The sequence below is a fragment of the Haemorhous mexicanus genome, chromosome 15 (genome assembly GCF_027477595.1).
Source record: "Haemorhous mexicanus isolate bHaeMex1 chromosome 15, bHaeMex1.pri, whole genome shotgun sequence".
Lineage (NCBI taxonomy): Eukaryota > Metazoa > Chordata > Aves > Passeriformes > Fringillidae > Haemorhous > Haemorhous mexicanus.
Window position 1 is genome coordinate 709,390 of NC_082355.1, and position 15,924 is coordinate 725,313.

The 15,924-nt window shown below is 52.9% G+C and overlaps 2 protein-coding genes across 2 annotated transcripts in view; one reads left to right on the forward strand and one right to left on the reverse strand.

Annotated features, from left to right (window-relative positions):
* KCTD16 (potassium channel tetramerization domain containing 16) overlaps positions 1-1,161 on the reverse strand; it is a 55,665-nt gene extending 54,504 nt beyond the window's left edge. The window contains exon 1 of the mRNA XM_059860515.1: positions 36-1,161. Coding sequence (XP_059716498.1) covers positions 36-1,161 — 1,126 coding nt within the window. The remainder of the gene's footprint in view (positions 1-35) is intronic.
* Positions 1,162-8,601: 7,440 nt separating this feature from the next.
* On the forward strand, positions 8,602-15,261 carry YIPF5 (Yip1 domain family member 5). Its single transcript, XM_059859893.1, has 6 exons — positions 8,602-8,742; positions 8,929-9,037; positions 10,196-10,368; positions 11,277-11,422; positions 13,229-13,410; positions 14,223-15,261. Exons 2-6 carry the CDS (start codon positions 8,937-8,939, stop codon positions 14,383-14,385), a joined length of 765 nt encoding a protein of 254 aa, XP_059715876.1. The 5' UTR covers positions 8,602-8,742; positions 8,929-8,936; the 3' UTR covers positions 14,386-15,261.
* Positions 15,262-15,924: the final 663 nt, after the last annotated feature.

Genomic DNA, 15,924 nt, shown 5'->3' on the forward strand with positions numbered 1-15,924 from the left:
TCGCAGTGTTTGCACCCTCGGTTTGTGTCCCACACGTCCCGGGAAGCGTGCGAGGCACTCGGGCGCTGATTTACAGCGCCAGAGGCGCCTCGTCCTCCGGGCACAGGCACGGCGCTTTCGGCAGTCTGTGCTGCCACCTAGCCAGGCCCGGCCCGCCGAGCTCAGCCCCGCTTCACCTGCACAGCCCGCACGGAGAGGTGTGCCCCGGATCTGAGCACGGCCCGAGCCTGGGCGGGCGCGGGCACGGGCGCTCCCCGCGCTGCGGGACCCTCGCTCGGCGGCACGGCAGCCGGAGCTCGGCCCTCTCTCCCCCCGCCGCTGGTACTTACGGTAGAAGACGTATTCGGTGTAGCTGGACCAGACCTTGTCGTCTGTGTACTGGTTGACGAAGGAAGCCGTCACCGAGGAGTTACAGGCCACCATGTGGAATCCACACTCGGACAACATGTCAAAAGCCCTCTCCAGGTGCTTGAACTTGAGATAAAACCTGGAGGTGTACCTTTCTGGAGCCCTGTCCGGGTCTCTGCTTTCATTCAAACTTTCTCCAAAAACCTCTTTGACCAAAGAAATCCTTCCACAAACCAAAATCCTTGGGACCCTCCTGAATTTGGCATCTGCTTGGCTCTCCCTGCCAATGGTGCACGAGCCACGGTAGCCGATGGTGATGAATCCCCACTTGCGGTCCGGCGGCAGGAGCGACGAGGGGGGGCAAATTCTGGTGTCACTGCCCTGGGACACCTCTTCGTAGTCGCTGTGGCAATAATCATCAGGGCTTTGCTTGGTGTCATCGGGAGTCAGGAGCTTGACCAGGTCCGGGAGCTGGAAGTACTCGGCCTCCCTCCTGAGCCTCCCCTTCTCTGGGAAGTGGTCGGGCAGAACCACTTGCTTGTCCCTGAGATAGTCCAGAATATAGCGGAACAGGAAACCATCTCTGTCGATGAAGAATCTTCCCTTGGAGTCCTTGGCCAGATCGTTGGCTGTGTCTCTCTTTGGGGTGAACATTTTCCAGAGCAGGGAGTGAGGGGTGCCTACCAAGGTGGAGTGGCGAGTGAAGTAAACCTGGCCGCCCACGTTGAGCTCCACCACCTCGGGGAAGGAGTGCAGCCCCGGCCCCTGCTCCCGGGCAGGAAGGTAAGTCCTGCAGTTGCCACTTAGAGCCATTGTAGTTTAAACTGGAAATCAGCAGCACAGAGAAGCAGGACTACCAATCACATCAGAGGGTAGAATAAAGCTCCCAACATTGACAAGAAACAAGGGGGAAACGAGAAGTGAGAAAATAAAAATGCCAAAAGGATTGTTTAAAAGAAAAATTTGAATTGTCCACGAGTGACAGTGTGGCAGAAGTGGTTTATACACTGAGCCACGGAGGCTGGAGTCTGGAGAGCAATCACCTCATGACATGCAATCACATCATCAGATCTTCCAACAAAGCCATCAAAATCAAGGTCAAGCCAAGCCTATGGTCATTCACAGGTCTGTGAAAAGGGAAAACAAAACAAGGCACAAATTACTCTTCTAAGCATCACAGCTGCTGCAACAGAGAAAAGCAGAGCGGTTTGTAGAGCCAAGCTAAATCTGCTAAATAGGTCTCTTTTTTTTGGCAAGTTCTACGCTTCTATTTGACAAGTATTCATCAATGGAAGGGCTACATATGACTCCACTGTTTAAAAGAAATTGCATACTTCATCTTTAAAGAAACATCTAAATTAGACATGCACATGAGGGAACAAGAACAGGGAGTCTTACCTTGGTAACAATTAATGCATAGCTCTTGTAAAGAAAACCAAAATGTCAAGACACTCAGAACACACATACAGGCACACAGGGTCCGGGTAGTGTGAATCCGATCCCAGCAAGGGACAGCAAAGGCAAGAGAAGTGCTCTTAGCAGCATCCACGGAGGTCTCAAGTGTTAAACCGAGTCACAGGGAAGTAAACCGTGGCGGGTGACGAGGAAACCAGTACATACAGCGCGGCGGGAGAAAATAAACAAACAAACAAACAAACAAATAAATAAAATAATTCCCGAGTGGATATGCTGGGCTGGGGGAGCGGGAGGGCAGCGGGGGCGCGTCCGCCGGCCCCGATGACTTGCAGAAAGCCCGCAGCCTGCGCTAGGCACTGCCGGGCTCCGGCGGCTCCCGCGGCGGCAGCGCGGCCGGCGGCTCCCCCATGGCCCGCCGGGACCGCGGGCACCGCCGGGGCCGCCCCGCGCCGGCTCCGCTCCGCCCCGCTGCGCGCTCCGGGCTCCGCTCAGCGGCGCGGGGTCGGCAGCGCGGAGGGCGATGCCGATTGCATCATCTTAAAGGAGTCGGGCCGGGATGGGCGCCGCGTCCCGCGCCGGCACCGGGCAGCGCCGCGAGCGGGCAGCGCCGGGCAGCCCCGGCGCCGGGACAGGCGGGCACGGCAGGGCGCGCACAGCCCGGGCAGCACCGCGGACAGCGGCAGCGCCGCGCACAGCCCGGCAGCACCGCGAGCAGCGCCGCGGACAGCGCCGGTCCCCGCCTGGCCGGGGCCGGGCAGCGCTGCCGCCCGCTGCTCACCGCCCGAGCTGCGGTGCGGTCCCTCCCGCTCCGTCCCCTCGGCCGGCAGCGCCCGTCCCCTGCCCGCCCGCAACGTGCCTGTCCCGGCTCCGCGGGGTCCCCGCCGGCGATGCGGGCGGGCGGCGCGGGGGCTCCGGGTGCGCGCGGCCGCGGCTGCCGGGCAGGACCGGGACTCGCTCCCGCTGCCGCCGCTCCTCATCTCCCCGAGCCGGCAGGGAGGGGACCCGCCGCGGGGCGCGGGAGGGAGGAGGAGGGACCGGGGGCGGCTCCGGCGGTGCGGAGGACCCGCTTTCCTTGTGGGGCTCTAACGGGGAGAGCCGCGGGCGCGCCGGCACCGCCACCTCGTGTCCGTCCCCGCTGCTCGGCCCGGGCGCTGCGGGCACGGAGAGAGGAGCCGGCATCCTGGCAGCAGCCGAAACCCAGCGGAGGAGCTGAGGGAGCGGCCCCCCGGAGCACCCCACACTGCCGGGCATCCGCGGGAACGGGGCAGCACAGCCCCGTGACAACTCACACCACTTCTGGGCAAAAATACTCTTCTCGGAATGATAACATATGAGAAAGGAAAGCCTTTTACTCAAACATTGACTAAAAGCTTTAGAGTGAAGTCTCTCTGTGATGGAGTCACCATGCAGGGGTAGATGTTGCTGACTGCACTTAAGTTCACAGATTCACAGAATATTCTGAGTTGGAAGGGCCAAGGATCATGGAATCCAGCTTTTAAGTAAATCCACACGGGAACTGAATCCACAACCTTGGTGTATTAGCACCAGCTGAGGCTGCAGATGAGATTCTTCTAAAAAAACATGGCAGTAATTTAAAAAAAAAAAGCCAAAAAGAATAATTTTCAAGGCTAAGACAGAAAATCATTTCTTGTGTACCTACAGACTTTTCAAATTAAATCTGAGAGCTGAACAGTTAAGCAAATCCTTGATTTTTACCTTCATTCATTCATTCTGAAGCAACTGCTGCACTCCTGAACTGAGTCTGTCTCTCAGTTCAGAATCCTTATTTTCAAACCAGCAGAATCTGGTGCCACTACAGGGTGTGCTGGTTGTGCCTCAGAAAAGCCCAAGTCCTGTGTCCTGCCCTTGCGGCTCTGCAGAGCAGCTGAAGCTGTGCAGGTCAAGAGCTCCATAACCCCTGCACAGAGGATTTAAAGGTGGGATGTGAGATCATGTTCACTTAAATGTCTTCATTACCTTTTTAAGAGCCTGGTGCAGTCGGTGCAGACAGGATTTAACACCTGCATGACCAGCCAGAGGGATCGGGATCGACAGCTGCCTCTGGGAGTCCCAGTGCTGTCCCTGTTCACAGCAGGGAGAATTGCATCAGCCTTTGCAAATATTTCAGTTGTCCATGTGAGTTCGTATGCTGCCATTTAATTAAAATCCATTTTCACAAAGGCAGGGGTGCCATACTGGCAGGGCTTGAAGAATCCATGCCCTCTCCCCAGTAAGAGCTGACAGTGCTCAAACCAGCACGGAAGCGTTTGTGATGTCCCCGTGACAACACTCCAAGGCCCGAGGCTGGGGGTGGAGCTCAGCCCGGCGCTGCTCGGGGCCAGCACCCCACAGCGAGTGGGATGTGCAGGTGCTCAGGGAGCAGGGACAGAGTTATCCACACCTGGGACTCCTGACAAGCTCTAACGAGCAGCAGGCACGGATTCCCTGTGATTAGCCAGTAGAGACAGCTCTAAGCTCGAAGTCTTTTTGAAACATTATCATCAGAATTGCCCTTTGAAAAGAACAAAACCCATAGAATTTTAATCACAACAGCTTTAGAAATGCAACTGCACTTTTCAAATAGTAATGAAAGCAATTCAGCACCTGCTTTTATTTCTTCACATGGGATGTTCCAATCATTTCACTGTAACACAATTTCCTTTGATGAAATGACTTCAGGAGTAAAAGCATCACGTAATGCTCCCCAGCTAAACACAAGCCATGGGCCAAATCCATCAAAATGCAGCTTGAGAGAGTGAAACTTTAAAATCTGGGCCAAATACATGGCGACCTAAATGTAAAATATGTGTCAGGACCACACCAAGGAGCAACTACAGTTCTGGTGGAAGAGAAAAGCAGTATCCATCAAAGGGAGGAGGATGAAGCACTTCTCACTTCTGACAGATGCCTTCATAACCTTCAGCACAGGCAAGGGAAAATTTAGTCTGAGCTTAAAGTGTATGTTCCAAAAGCCCCAGCATAGCTGTGCTGGAAGCCAATCCATGAATGCTGTGACATCATTCACAGGTTTGAGGTCATTCCTTGTGACAAAGTGCTAAATTGGCATTTCAGGAAATCACGGAACAAGTGACTTTATTGAATTTGGTGGGTGTTAGAAATAGGTGTCTGAAAAGCAGCAGCAATGAGGGCTAGAAAGGAAGGGCAGCGTTACCTGGGCTGGAGTAGCAGGGTGTGTGTGTGTGTATCACCTCCCATCTCCAGAGGAAACTCACAGGCTGGAAATTCGAATCAAGTCGCCCACACATAGCGAGAAATGTGGAAGCTGTTTATCAGCAACAACACAAGAGCTTTGAGGTGCCTGGAGAAGGAGCAACTGAAAGCAGCAGAAACCGAAGTAGCAATTCTGAGGAAAAAATACATTCAAGCTGGATTTTGGATAGAAGATTCCACCTAAAAAGCCACATGAGAACTTTCATCACTCTGTGTGATCTTTACACACAATAGTTAAAATAAAAAAGGAAGAAAGAAGAACAGCACTTCCAGTTCCAGGCTTGCACTTTGATTCAGGAACAACTTCAAGGTGCCACCTAAGGATCCTTCAGCCCTGTTCCTGTAACATTCTGTGCTTCTCAGCAGCCTTGTGTCTGAGTTCTGAGCCCAGGCAATGTTTCCCAGGGCAGAACTCCATCAAGCCAGCGAGAAGAGGGCAGTTTCTGAGAATGGTGGCATGGCAGAGGAATAAGGAAATGTCTGGACTGGGCCTATCATGAGGGCTAGTGGTTTCCCTGAGAGGCAGAAACTGTGTCCTGCACTGGTTCTCCCAGACAGGACTGCCAATCCAGCCTCAACCACAGGGAGAACAGAGCCTGGGAGGAAGCAATCGCAGACTCCTGCGAGTTCCAGCCCCCTAACCCAGACACCTCTCCAGCAGGGGTGTATCCTTCCCATCAGCCAGCTCCAGAGCTCCCTGCAAGGCAAGCCAGGCAAGAACAAGTGATACTGAGCTAAATCAGAGATTATCCCCTGATCCAGCACTGTGAATTACACACAGTGAAATTCTCACTGCTCAAATCCAGCAGTATGTGCGAATAGGAAGCCCTAACAAATCTTTCACTTTGAAGAAAAAGCATAAAGCAATGCTAAATGGCTGAGTGTCCCTGAGAAAGGATCTTCCAGCAAAGAGCGTGAGTGCCATGAAGGCGGGTTTATTCACAGAGTAAAGCATTACACAGATTTGCCCTTGATCTTTTATTCATAACTCAAGTGCATCATGTATTTTCATCCCAAACAAGCAAAGGGAAGAGCAGCTTTCCCAGTTGCTCAGGATGCGAGCACAGGCTGGGAGCAAGGCTCAAATGGAGACACGACATCACTTTCAGCCATCGTGCATCACACAGAGAGGAGTCACAGCTCCTGCACAGAGACCCTTTGCTCCTTCTGGTGAGCACCAGGCCCACAGCACACGCACAGCACAAGGTCTGAGCCTTCCAAAAGCTGACAGTACGAGGGAATCATGTTCCAGTGATCTCCATATCAATCACTACACATCGGGGAACATTCTGGAGAATAATTGATATATGTGTGCTGACAACTCCTCTGGAATTCCATGGCCACTGTTCAACAAAGCAATCTGCTACACAAACAGCCCTGACCCTGCAAGAGAGCCAGCATGTGCAGGCAGGCAGAGACCTCATGGACACATCAGCAACCGAGGATTAAAATCAAACAAAAATTGCCGTTTTCAGTCTCCCCTCTGCAAGGCATTTCCTTCCTCCCTTTCAAGTTCTGCCATAAGAAGGCCTATTTCAGCAGACATCTTCCTCCTCTCCCTTTCCCCATCCTCCCATTCCTCCAGAGTTCTTTGAATAATAGTTTTATTCTCAGTCTGATTCAAATTATTCTATTATTAACACTGGTGTAATTATAGTGTTTTTTAACATTACAGCTAAAACAAAGTCTTGGTAGCATTATCATGACACCAGCACTGTGTAACCCATGTACTAAGCAAAGACTTTTATGAGTACTTTTACTCTTCCCAGGCTGGAGCCATTTCAAGGTCTCTTGCAAATCCAAATTCCCTGTCCAGGTGGTGTTCAAGGCCAGGTGGGGCCTGGAGCAATCTGGGCTATGGATGGGATGAGTTTTAAGGTCCTTTCCACTCCAAAGCAGTGTGGGATTCTGGCATTGTGTGGTAGCGCCCCATGCAGCTGGAGTTGGTGCCTCGGCAAAGGGACAGTGCCTGGTGTTTGGTGTTTGGGGCTTGGTGTTTGGTGCCTCCCCAGGCTGCAGCTCCAGGCAGTCCTTGGGCTGCCCTTCCCAAACCAGCGGGAAGGAGCAGCTGTGCAGCTGCAGTGCCTGCCCTCCCCTTGAACCCACGGGCTGTGTCAGCGCACCCCCTGCCCCGGAGGGCTGGGAGTCCATCCCGTGACTCCCTACAGCAGTGCTGAGATGCCTGGTGCAGGGAGAGCTCATCGATGAAAGCTCGACTTAAGCCGTCAGGCAATTCTGATAATCTAAGCAAACCCAAACAGGTTTCTCGGCACAGAGCGTTTCCCCAGCAGGTCCCAATTACACAGCCCAGTGCCTGGGGTTTGGGTCTCATTTGCCTGCCCAGTGAGCTGCAGCGAGGCACACAGCTCAGCCGAGGGGCACTAAGCCGCAGCCATAGGATGCAGCCCGCACACCGTGCAGCTCTTGCATGAACGCCAGCACCTTCCCAGCCTCCAAACACTAATTCTCCTAAAGCGTAAATTTGCATGAAGCAGTTTACCACACAGTTACTGATCTCTGTTCTCCGTGGCTGCAATTTTCCACTGTACTCCATTCAGCTCTACAAAGTGACACATTTCCTGGGAGCCTGTTCTGGGCAGTGCCATGGACTCTGCACTGCCAGATCTGCTTTGCAGGTGAGGCATGGAACAGGGCTGCAATTTAAATACAGCCATTTCACCGGCAGAATAATACATACACAAGTTTGTAACAAAATGACTCTGTGTCCTGAGCCAAAATGAATTTAAAAAACCAAAGGAAAAACCTACACACACTTAAACCAGGAACATGGCCTGCGTGATCTCGTGTGCCCCCACGGCTGGTGCTCGGCTCCAGGAGGTTGCCAGAGCTCAGAGAACATCATGCACGGGGATGGAAATGGTTCTGGTGTAGTTCTGAGCCCCACCACCACACAGCCCTTCAGTGAGGTGTGAAACAAGGATAAAGCAGCCGTCCTGACCCAGCTCATGGGGAAGTTTCAGCTGCACTTCCCCAGCCGGGGTTTCCCCTGACTGCCGCCTCAAAGCCCACCCAAGCCAGCAAAGCATGGCTGCTCCTCCCTGTGCTCAGCTCTGGGACATGAGAGAGTTAGTAAGAACAAATTCTAGTTAACAGGCTTCTAAAATCCTTTCCTGTTATAACCCCTGAGTGACCCTAAAAGGAGCTCCTTCACATGAGAGTGTGTTCACAGTGCCAGTCATGTTTTCCTCAGTGGCCCTGTATTCCCGGGTACGGCAGCTTATTTGGGAGGGGTGGCCCAACAGCCGCGCTGTGATACAAGAAGATTCACAGCTCTAGCAAAGCTATTTTCGTGTGGCACAGGAAAATATTTCTTGTGGACATATAAAAGGGAGTGAAGCCGCTGCACCGGAGCCACACCGACCCCGTGTGGCTGAGCCTGAGCTCCAGGGAGGGCCGGGGCTGAGGGAGGGCCGGGGCTGAGGAGGGGCTGAGGGAGGGCCGGGCTGAGGAGGGGCTGAGGGAGGGAAGGAGGGCCGGGCTGAGGAGGGGCTGAGGGAGGGCCGGGTTGAGGAGGGGCTGAGGGCCGGACCGCGCCGGGCCGGGGCCGGGGCTGAGGCGGGGCCGGGCTGGGCCGGGCTGGGCTGAGGGAGGGAAGGAGGGCCGGGGCTGGCGCTGTCCCGTCCCGCGCGTGCGCGGAGCGGCGCTTGGCGGCCCGGAAGTGGAGGCGCGGCCGTGACACGTCGCAGGGGCCGCGGCGGCGGGAGCGGGGCCGGGCCGGGGCCGCAGGTGGGGTCGGGGCCCGGGGACGGAGCGGCACCCCGGGGACGGAGCGCGGGGCAGAGACGGCCCGGGGCCCAGGGAACGGGGCGCGGGGCGCAGCGCTCGGGCCGGGCCCGCGGCGGGAGGGGCAGCGGGCAGCGCCGCGCGGGGCCGCTCGGGCCGGCCGCAACGCGCCTCGCTGGTCTCTTGCAGAGGGGGCGATGTCCGGGTTCGACGGCTTCAACACCGAATTCTTCCAGACCAGTTACAGCATCGAGGACCAGGCGCAGCCCTACGACTACAGCGGGCGGCCGTACAGCAAGTAACTCGTGTGCCCTGCCGGGGCACGGCATCCCGGGGCTCAGCTTGGGGGGACCCCAGATCTTAGCCTGTCCCACCTTGCCGTGGCAGGGACACCTTCCGCTGTCCCAGGCTGCTCCCAGCCCTGTCCAGCCTGGCCTTGGGCACTGCCAGGGATCCAGGGGCAGCCACAGCTGCTCTGGGAATCTCTGCCAGGGCCTGCTCACCCTGCCAGGGAACAATTCTTTCCCAATAGCCCATCCAGCCCTGCCCTCTGCCATTGGGAAGCCATTCCCCTCGTTCTGGCACTCCAGGCCCCTGTTCAAAGTCCCTCTCCAGTTCTCCTCTAGGTTTCCTTAGGATACTTCTGGGACAGTCTGTATCTCCAGGAATAGTTTGGCACTTCAGCCAGCTGCTGGTTTCTGGAAATCAGTCCCATTTGTTCTGTTTGATGGAGAGCTGAACTCACTGTCTGTAAATGGAGATCTGAAGGAATTTTGTGTTCAGTTCTCTGCCTGGTAGATTTCAGAGCAAGTGTTAGAAGACTGAAGGACAGTATATGAACAATCTTTATTATATGAGTGATCTGCATGTCCTTGGGATAAGAAATGCTGTTCTTCTGCAGCTCCTGTCACTCACTTGGGAGCTAGGAATTAGTGTCACCTAAGTGAGCCTGCAGTGTCCTGGTGACTCCCAGGCTGCAGCAGGGAGGTGTGGTGGGTGTTCCTGGGGCAGGGGGATCCTGGCAGCCCCATGTCAACATCCAGCCCTGGGCTGAGGGCTTTGCTCCCTCCCTGTGATCCCTGAGGTGGATGGAGCAGGTCAGTGCCATTTGTGACCTGAACAAATGTGCCCCTTGTGCTGGGGCTGAACTCTGCTAGTGTGAGGAGTTCTGCATTTTCCTTCTGTTTCCATAGTTAAAGATTTTGGAAGTGTTTTTGGAAATCTCTGTGGTGAGACTTGGGATAGATTAGTGGCAAGAATACCTGAGGAGTTGTTTAGGGCAGAGGGTGGCTTTGTTTGGGGTTTTTTGTGGAGGACCTATGGGATCATGTCGTGGAACTTTTTAAGACAGAAGGAAGGGTTGGCTGTGACGTACTGACTGGAAGAAGCTTTGCCTTGCAGGAGGTGTTTCAGCAGCAGCTCTGACTGTGCCCTAACGTGGGGTTGTGCTTTGCAGGCCCTATGGAGGCTACGAGTACCCCCAGCAGGCTGGCTTTGTGCCCCCTGACATGATGCAGCAGCAGCAGCCCTACACGGGGCAGATCTACCAGCCCACACAGGGCTACACTCCAGCCTCAGCACAGTCTTTTTATGGAAGCAACTTTGAGGATGAGCCTCCACTATTAGAAGGTATAACTTTGCTGTGGCCTAAATCCAGAACTCCTCCTAGTTTGGGGGTAAGTTGGTGGCAGGGTGTGCATTCCCTGCTGCTGGGAGTGCTCAGTGCGTTTGAAATTCTCATTGATTTTTTTTTTTTTAAACCTGTATTTTGGCATGTGAAATCCTTGTTCTTGTGTGAACTTGTGCAGTTGGAAATTTGTGTGTTCTTGCTTCACACCAGCTGCTCTGTGGCAGATTAAATCAGTTAACTGGGAGACCTGACTTTGTGGCAAAACACTTAATATTCCTCGTGTTCAAATAATAATTGTGACTGCCCACTTTGTAAAGTAAGTGCCTGCAGGTGCTGTGAGTTGATTCTTGGTTAGAACAGGAATGTTTCCTTGCTAATAAGGAATGCTAAACCCTGCAGAAGTGCCTGTGTGGAGTACAGCCTGTGCAGAGTGCCAGGCTGGATATTCAGCTCAGGCTGGCTTGCTGGGATCAGTTTCCAGCTTATTTCTGTTATTTTTCAGTTCCCAACAGCTGAATAAACTGTCACTGTTACAGGGTGGAGAGACAGGCATCTGTCACACCTGTCACCTGTCCCCAGGCATGGTACCTTCCACCTCCTGGGCTTTTTTATTAATTTATTTACATAAGTAAAACAGGATCAGGGAACTGGGCTGAAAGGACCTCTGTGAACCCAGAACTCTGCCTGGGCTCTTCCCTGGTCCTTCAGAAACCACCTGGGCACTTCCCAGCACCTGAGACTGGGAATTTGTGGAGGCAGCAGGAGGAAAGATGGGAGGGCTCAATTCCCTGGTGCCCACCACAGACCTGGGGGAGATGGGAAGTGGAGAGGCAGGGAAGGCAAAGAGGGGAGCAAGTGGGGCAGCCAGGAAGGGAAGAAATGACATCCATGTTCTGTTCACCTGCAGAATTGGGGATCAATTTCGACCACATCTGGCAGAAAACACTAACGGTGCTGCACCCCCTGAAGGTGGCTGATGGCACCATCATGAACGAGACGGACCTGGCCGGGCCCATGGTCTTCTGCCTGGCCTTTGGGGCCACCCTGCTGCTGGTGAGGCACTGCCACGGGGGCTGCTGGGCTCAGCTCTGCTGGGAAACGTGCCAGAGGGGCTGTGGTACCTGCAGGGCCCCTGGAGTCGGGCACGGGGGCCAGGAAAGCTCATCCTTTCCATGGAGTGTCCTGAGTGGGAGGGGACCCCTGGGGATCATCAGAGTCCAGCTCCTCACCCTGCACAGGACAGACATCTGTGTGTGCAGGGACAGGCACTGGGGCCTCTCCCACTGCTGGGGTGGGTGAGCTCTGCCACACCAGCTGGGATTTCAGTGTCAGCTCACTCTGGAGCAAACCTGCTTTCACACTGCTTGTGTTGCTCCGTGGGCCCTGCTGGAGCCTGGTCAGTTCTTCTAACTGAGCTTAATTGGAATAATTGTGCTTTAATGGCTCATAGATGACAGCAAACAGTGTTCCTTGGCATTGAAAGCTTCAGGGGTTTAAATCTGTTTAGCTTCAAATGCTTCAGGCACTGCTTGTCATTTCTGCCTGAAATTTCACATTGCTGTGACAGTTAAAACACACTTTGGTACCAAGGGGCCTTCAAGCCTACTTTAATAAGTAACTTCTATTTATGGAAAGTAGGCCAGTCAAATTAATGAACATGTTTATAATAGATATGTTTGAATTTTCTTTTCCTAAAAATTTATTTCTCCTGTATGCTTTTAAAAAAATCCATGGAATGTGGTAAGGGAAGTGGGCTGAGCCTGGCACAGAGGTTGTAGCAGGTGTGATTGTGTCCTGTGCTGCTTGGGAAGGAGGAGAGCTGGGTCTAAGCACATCCAGTTTGGAAGTTGCTGGAGGGGGACACCCTGGAAGCTGCACAGCCCCGTGTCCTGCAGGGGTGCCTTGGGCAGGTGCTGGAGGGGAAGCAGCAGTCTCAGCCTGGGAAAACCAGAAAATGACCTGAATACCTGGACATAACACACATGTGCTTCCCCTGTGCTTGTGAACAAGCAGAGTTTGGGTTTGGCTTTTGAAAATCTCCCTCAGATAATCCCAAGTTCACACCCAGTGCTTGGCAGCTCAGCCTCAGCTGTTCCTGGGATTTTTAAAATAATTTTCTTTGTCCCATAACTTCATGCATTCTACCACAAATTAAAGGACTTTAGCTCTGAGTTTGTCAGGAAGTTCCTGAATTACAGTTCTGTTGTCTTTACACACCAGTTCTGTAAAGATCATTATTGCAAGTAATCAATCATGAGAAGTCCTTGATTAAACCCTAAACAGTTCCTGGGCTGAGATCAGAGAACAACAACCAGATCAGAACCTGTTCATTAAGATCCACAGAGTCAGGAGGAATTCCAGGCTGCTGGAGCAGGAAGTGTCCTGGGACTCTGAGGGGGGGAAACACTCCCTGTGGGATGGGAGTGAGGGGGCTGGGGGACAGTGCCCAGTGCCTGTGCCCACCCCTGCTGTGTTCCAGGGTGGGTGGATCTGCTCCCTGGGCTGGTTCCATCCTGTGCTGGGTCCATCCCATGCTGTGCTGGGTCCATCCCATGCTGTGCTGGGTCCATCCCAACCCCATCCTGACCCCATCCTGTGTGGGGTCCATCCTATCCTGTGCAGGGTCCATCCCAACCCCATCCTGACCCCATCCTGTGCTGGGTCCATGCTGACCCCATCCTGGTTCCATCCTGACCCCATGCTGACCCCATGCTGTGCTGACCCCGTGCTGACCCCGTGCTGACCCCGTGCTGACCCCGTGCTGACCCCGTGCTGACCCCGTGCTGTGCTGACCCCGTCCTGACCCCATCCTGACCCCATGCTGACCCCGTGCTGACCCCGTGCTGTTCCTGGCTGCAGGCTGGCAAGATCCAGTTCGGGTACGTGTACGGGATCAGCGCCATCGGCTGCCTGGGCATGTTCTGCCTGCTGAACCTGATGAGCATCACCGGGGTGTCCTTCGGCTGCGTGGCCAGCGTGCTGGGCTACTGCCTGCTGCCCATGATCCTGCTCTCCTCCTTCGCCATCGTCTTCTCGCTGCAGTAAGTGCTGCCCTGTGCCCCTCGGGCTCAGAGCCCTCTGCCCTGGGGAGGGAATCACTGCGAGGAGTTTGCACCTTCAGTGCTGCAGCTGTGTATCGTTTGAAAGTGACAGGAATCTTCAGTAAGGGCAAGAACTAATTATCAATGGCTGGGGGAAAGGGAGCAAATCCTGGCTTGACCTCTGAGTCATCAAACAGCTTTTACCTAGGCTCCAAGAGCAATCTCAGGTTTGTTTTCAGCCAGCTCTGAATCTGACAGGTCTCAGCACCTGTAAAGTCCAAAAGTAATTCTTAATGAAGACACAAATTAGGATTTTACAAATACAAGAAAATGAGAATGATTTGTCTTGGCTCTGCGAATTTAGGGACTGCAAAGAAACAGCTTGGCACGGTTCTTTTACTCACTGCTTTGAAATTTTCATGTGCATAGAGTGAATTTTGAGGAGCCTTTCTACTGTCATAATTGACTGATACTGTTCTAAAATTCTAGAATCCCAGAACGGTTTGGGTTGGAAAAGCCCACCCAGTGCCACCCCCTGCCATGGCAGGGACACCTCCCACTGTCCCAGTTTGCTCCCAGCCCCAGTGTCCAGCCTGGCCTTGGGCACTGCCAGGGATCCAGGGGCAGCCCCAGCTGCTCTGGGCACCCTGTGCCAGGGCTTTCCCAGTGCTTTTAGTGGGAATATTTCTTTTAATGCCAAATGCTGAAATTCATCCCAGCACCTGCACAAGGTGTTGGATGAGTGCAGGTGTGACTCCTGCAGGTGGACACACACAGGGCTCACAGGAATTCTGTTCTTTCTGCCATTCCAGGGGGATGATGGGGATTATTCTCACGGCTGGAATTATTGGCTGGTGCAGCTTTTCTGCTTCCAAGATCTTTATCTCTGCCTTAGCCATGGAGGGCCAGCAGCTGCTCGTGGCCTACCCCTGCGCGTTGCTGTACGGAGTCTTCGCCCTCATCTCCGTCTTCTGAACAGACTCTGGGGGCCAGAAGGAAAATCCCAGCTTGGAACATGGACTTGGACCAGAAACAGCTGCAAACAACTGTCTCGTGTTGCTATCATGAAACTTAGACCTGTTTGAATCACCTGGAACAATGGGAAATGTCTCGTGTTCACTTTTTTAGGACCTTGAATACTGTTTTCAGTGACCTGGGGAGTCCAGAGCTTTAATACGTGTTCATGCTTATCAAGTTCCTGTGATTTCTTTCCCATTCCTAGATACTTAGAAAAAGTAACTTTTGGTTGTTTATTTGAGGGTTGTGATTTTTGTTCGTTTTGTTTTGTTTTGTAGGGGAGGGCGAAGGGTTGCAGTTACAAATTGGTAGATTTTTATCCAAAACAGTTAAAGGAGAAAGGAGCTGCCGTGGATTTGGGGGACTCTGGATAAATCTGCAGGAAAGAGGAACCTGTTTCCTGACCCCTCTCACCAAAAATGCACAAATGAACAAAAGTAATTAGAGTATTTCCTGTATTTTAACCAATATCCTCCTAAGCTCTCCAGTCTCAATTATTTGTTCATTTGCTGTGAGGGTGTTTCAGGATTTAAAATACCTAAATTATGAAGTAGAAAACAGATGCTTAAAAGTGAAAGGGATCTGTGATTCTGTCACACTTGAAACATGACCACATTGGGGTGTCTGTAGCTTTATGTTAACTGGGGTTTCTGAAGGACGTGGGCAGAGGTTCCTTCCCTCATGGTGCAAATTCTGCTGGATGGATGAAGAGGAATCTCTCTCACAGTGCTTCCAAGGAAAACACCATTTGGAAAGCGTTATGCTTGTCAGTATTGTAGTTATTGTAAAATAATTTAAGGCATATTGATTAAATTTTCCTTAAATTTTGAAAAAGGTGTTTGATTTTCCTAACCTTATTTTTGATGTTCAGTTACTAAAATAGAAACTTTCATATTGAAACAAAATCACATTTTAGATTGAATTCATTTGGGTGGATTTGGTGTTTGCTACAGTGAGTGAAGAGCAGGAAGGAGCTCCTGTCCTGGGTCTGTGCACATCAATAGCATTGATTGCCAATGAGCCTAATTAAACACAGCTCCAGGACACAGAAGAGCTCCCTCAGCTGCTTGAGCAAGTCAGGTTCTAACACTCTGACACTGGACTTTGAGAACAGCTCCTTCAGCTCAGCCTGCACATTGCAGAGGGGAAGTTCTTAAAGCCTTGCAGTGATTCCATAGGTACCTTCCAGGGTGATCACCTGGGTATTAAAATACTATAAATAATGTTTGCTTTCACCACAGCATGAGCAGACTTCAGTGCACGGGAAGAACAACTCAGTGTTGCCCAGGCAATAGAGCTGCTGAGTTTGGAGAAACCACAGGAAAAGGGATTTGTTTAGATTTAAATGCTCACAAAGTCAGCAGTGGAGAACTCTGCACGTTCTACTCCAGCAGTGAGAGTTGACCCAGGAGTTTCCCCTGCACAGAATTTAGCAGTTTGTAACTGAATTTCTAAGTGGTCTCTGGGGAGCAGAGAGAAACAGATGAGAGCAGGAGG

Coding starts and splice junctions, on each gene's coding strand:
- YIPF5 (XM_059859893.1), top strand. CDS start 8,937: ATGTCCGGGTTCGACGGCTTCAACACCGAATTCTTCCAGACCAGTTAC. Junction 10,369..11,276: donor TGAGCCTCCACTATTAGAAG/GTATAACTTTGC, acceptor GTTCACCTGCAG/AATTGGGGATCAATTTCGAC. Junction 13,411..14,222: donor GCCATCGTCTTCTCGCTGCA/GTAAGTGCTGCC, acceptor CTGCCATTCCAG/GGGGATGATGGGGATTATTC.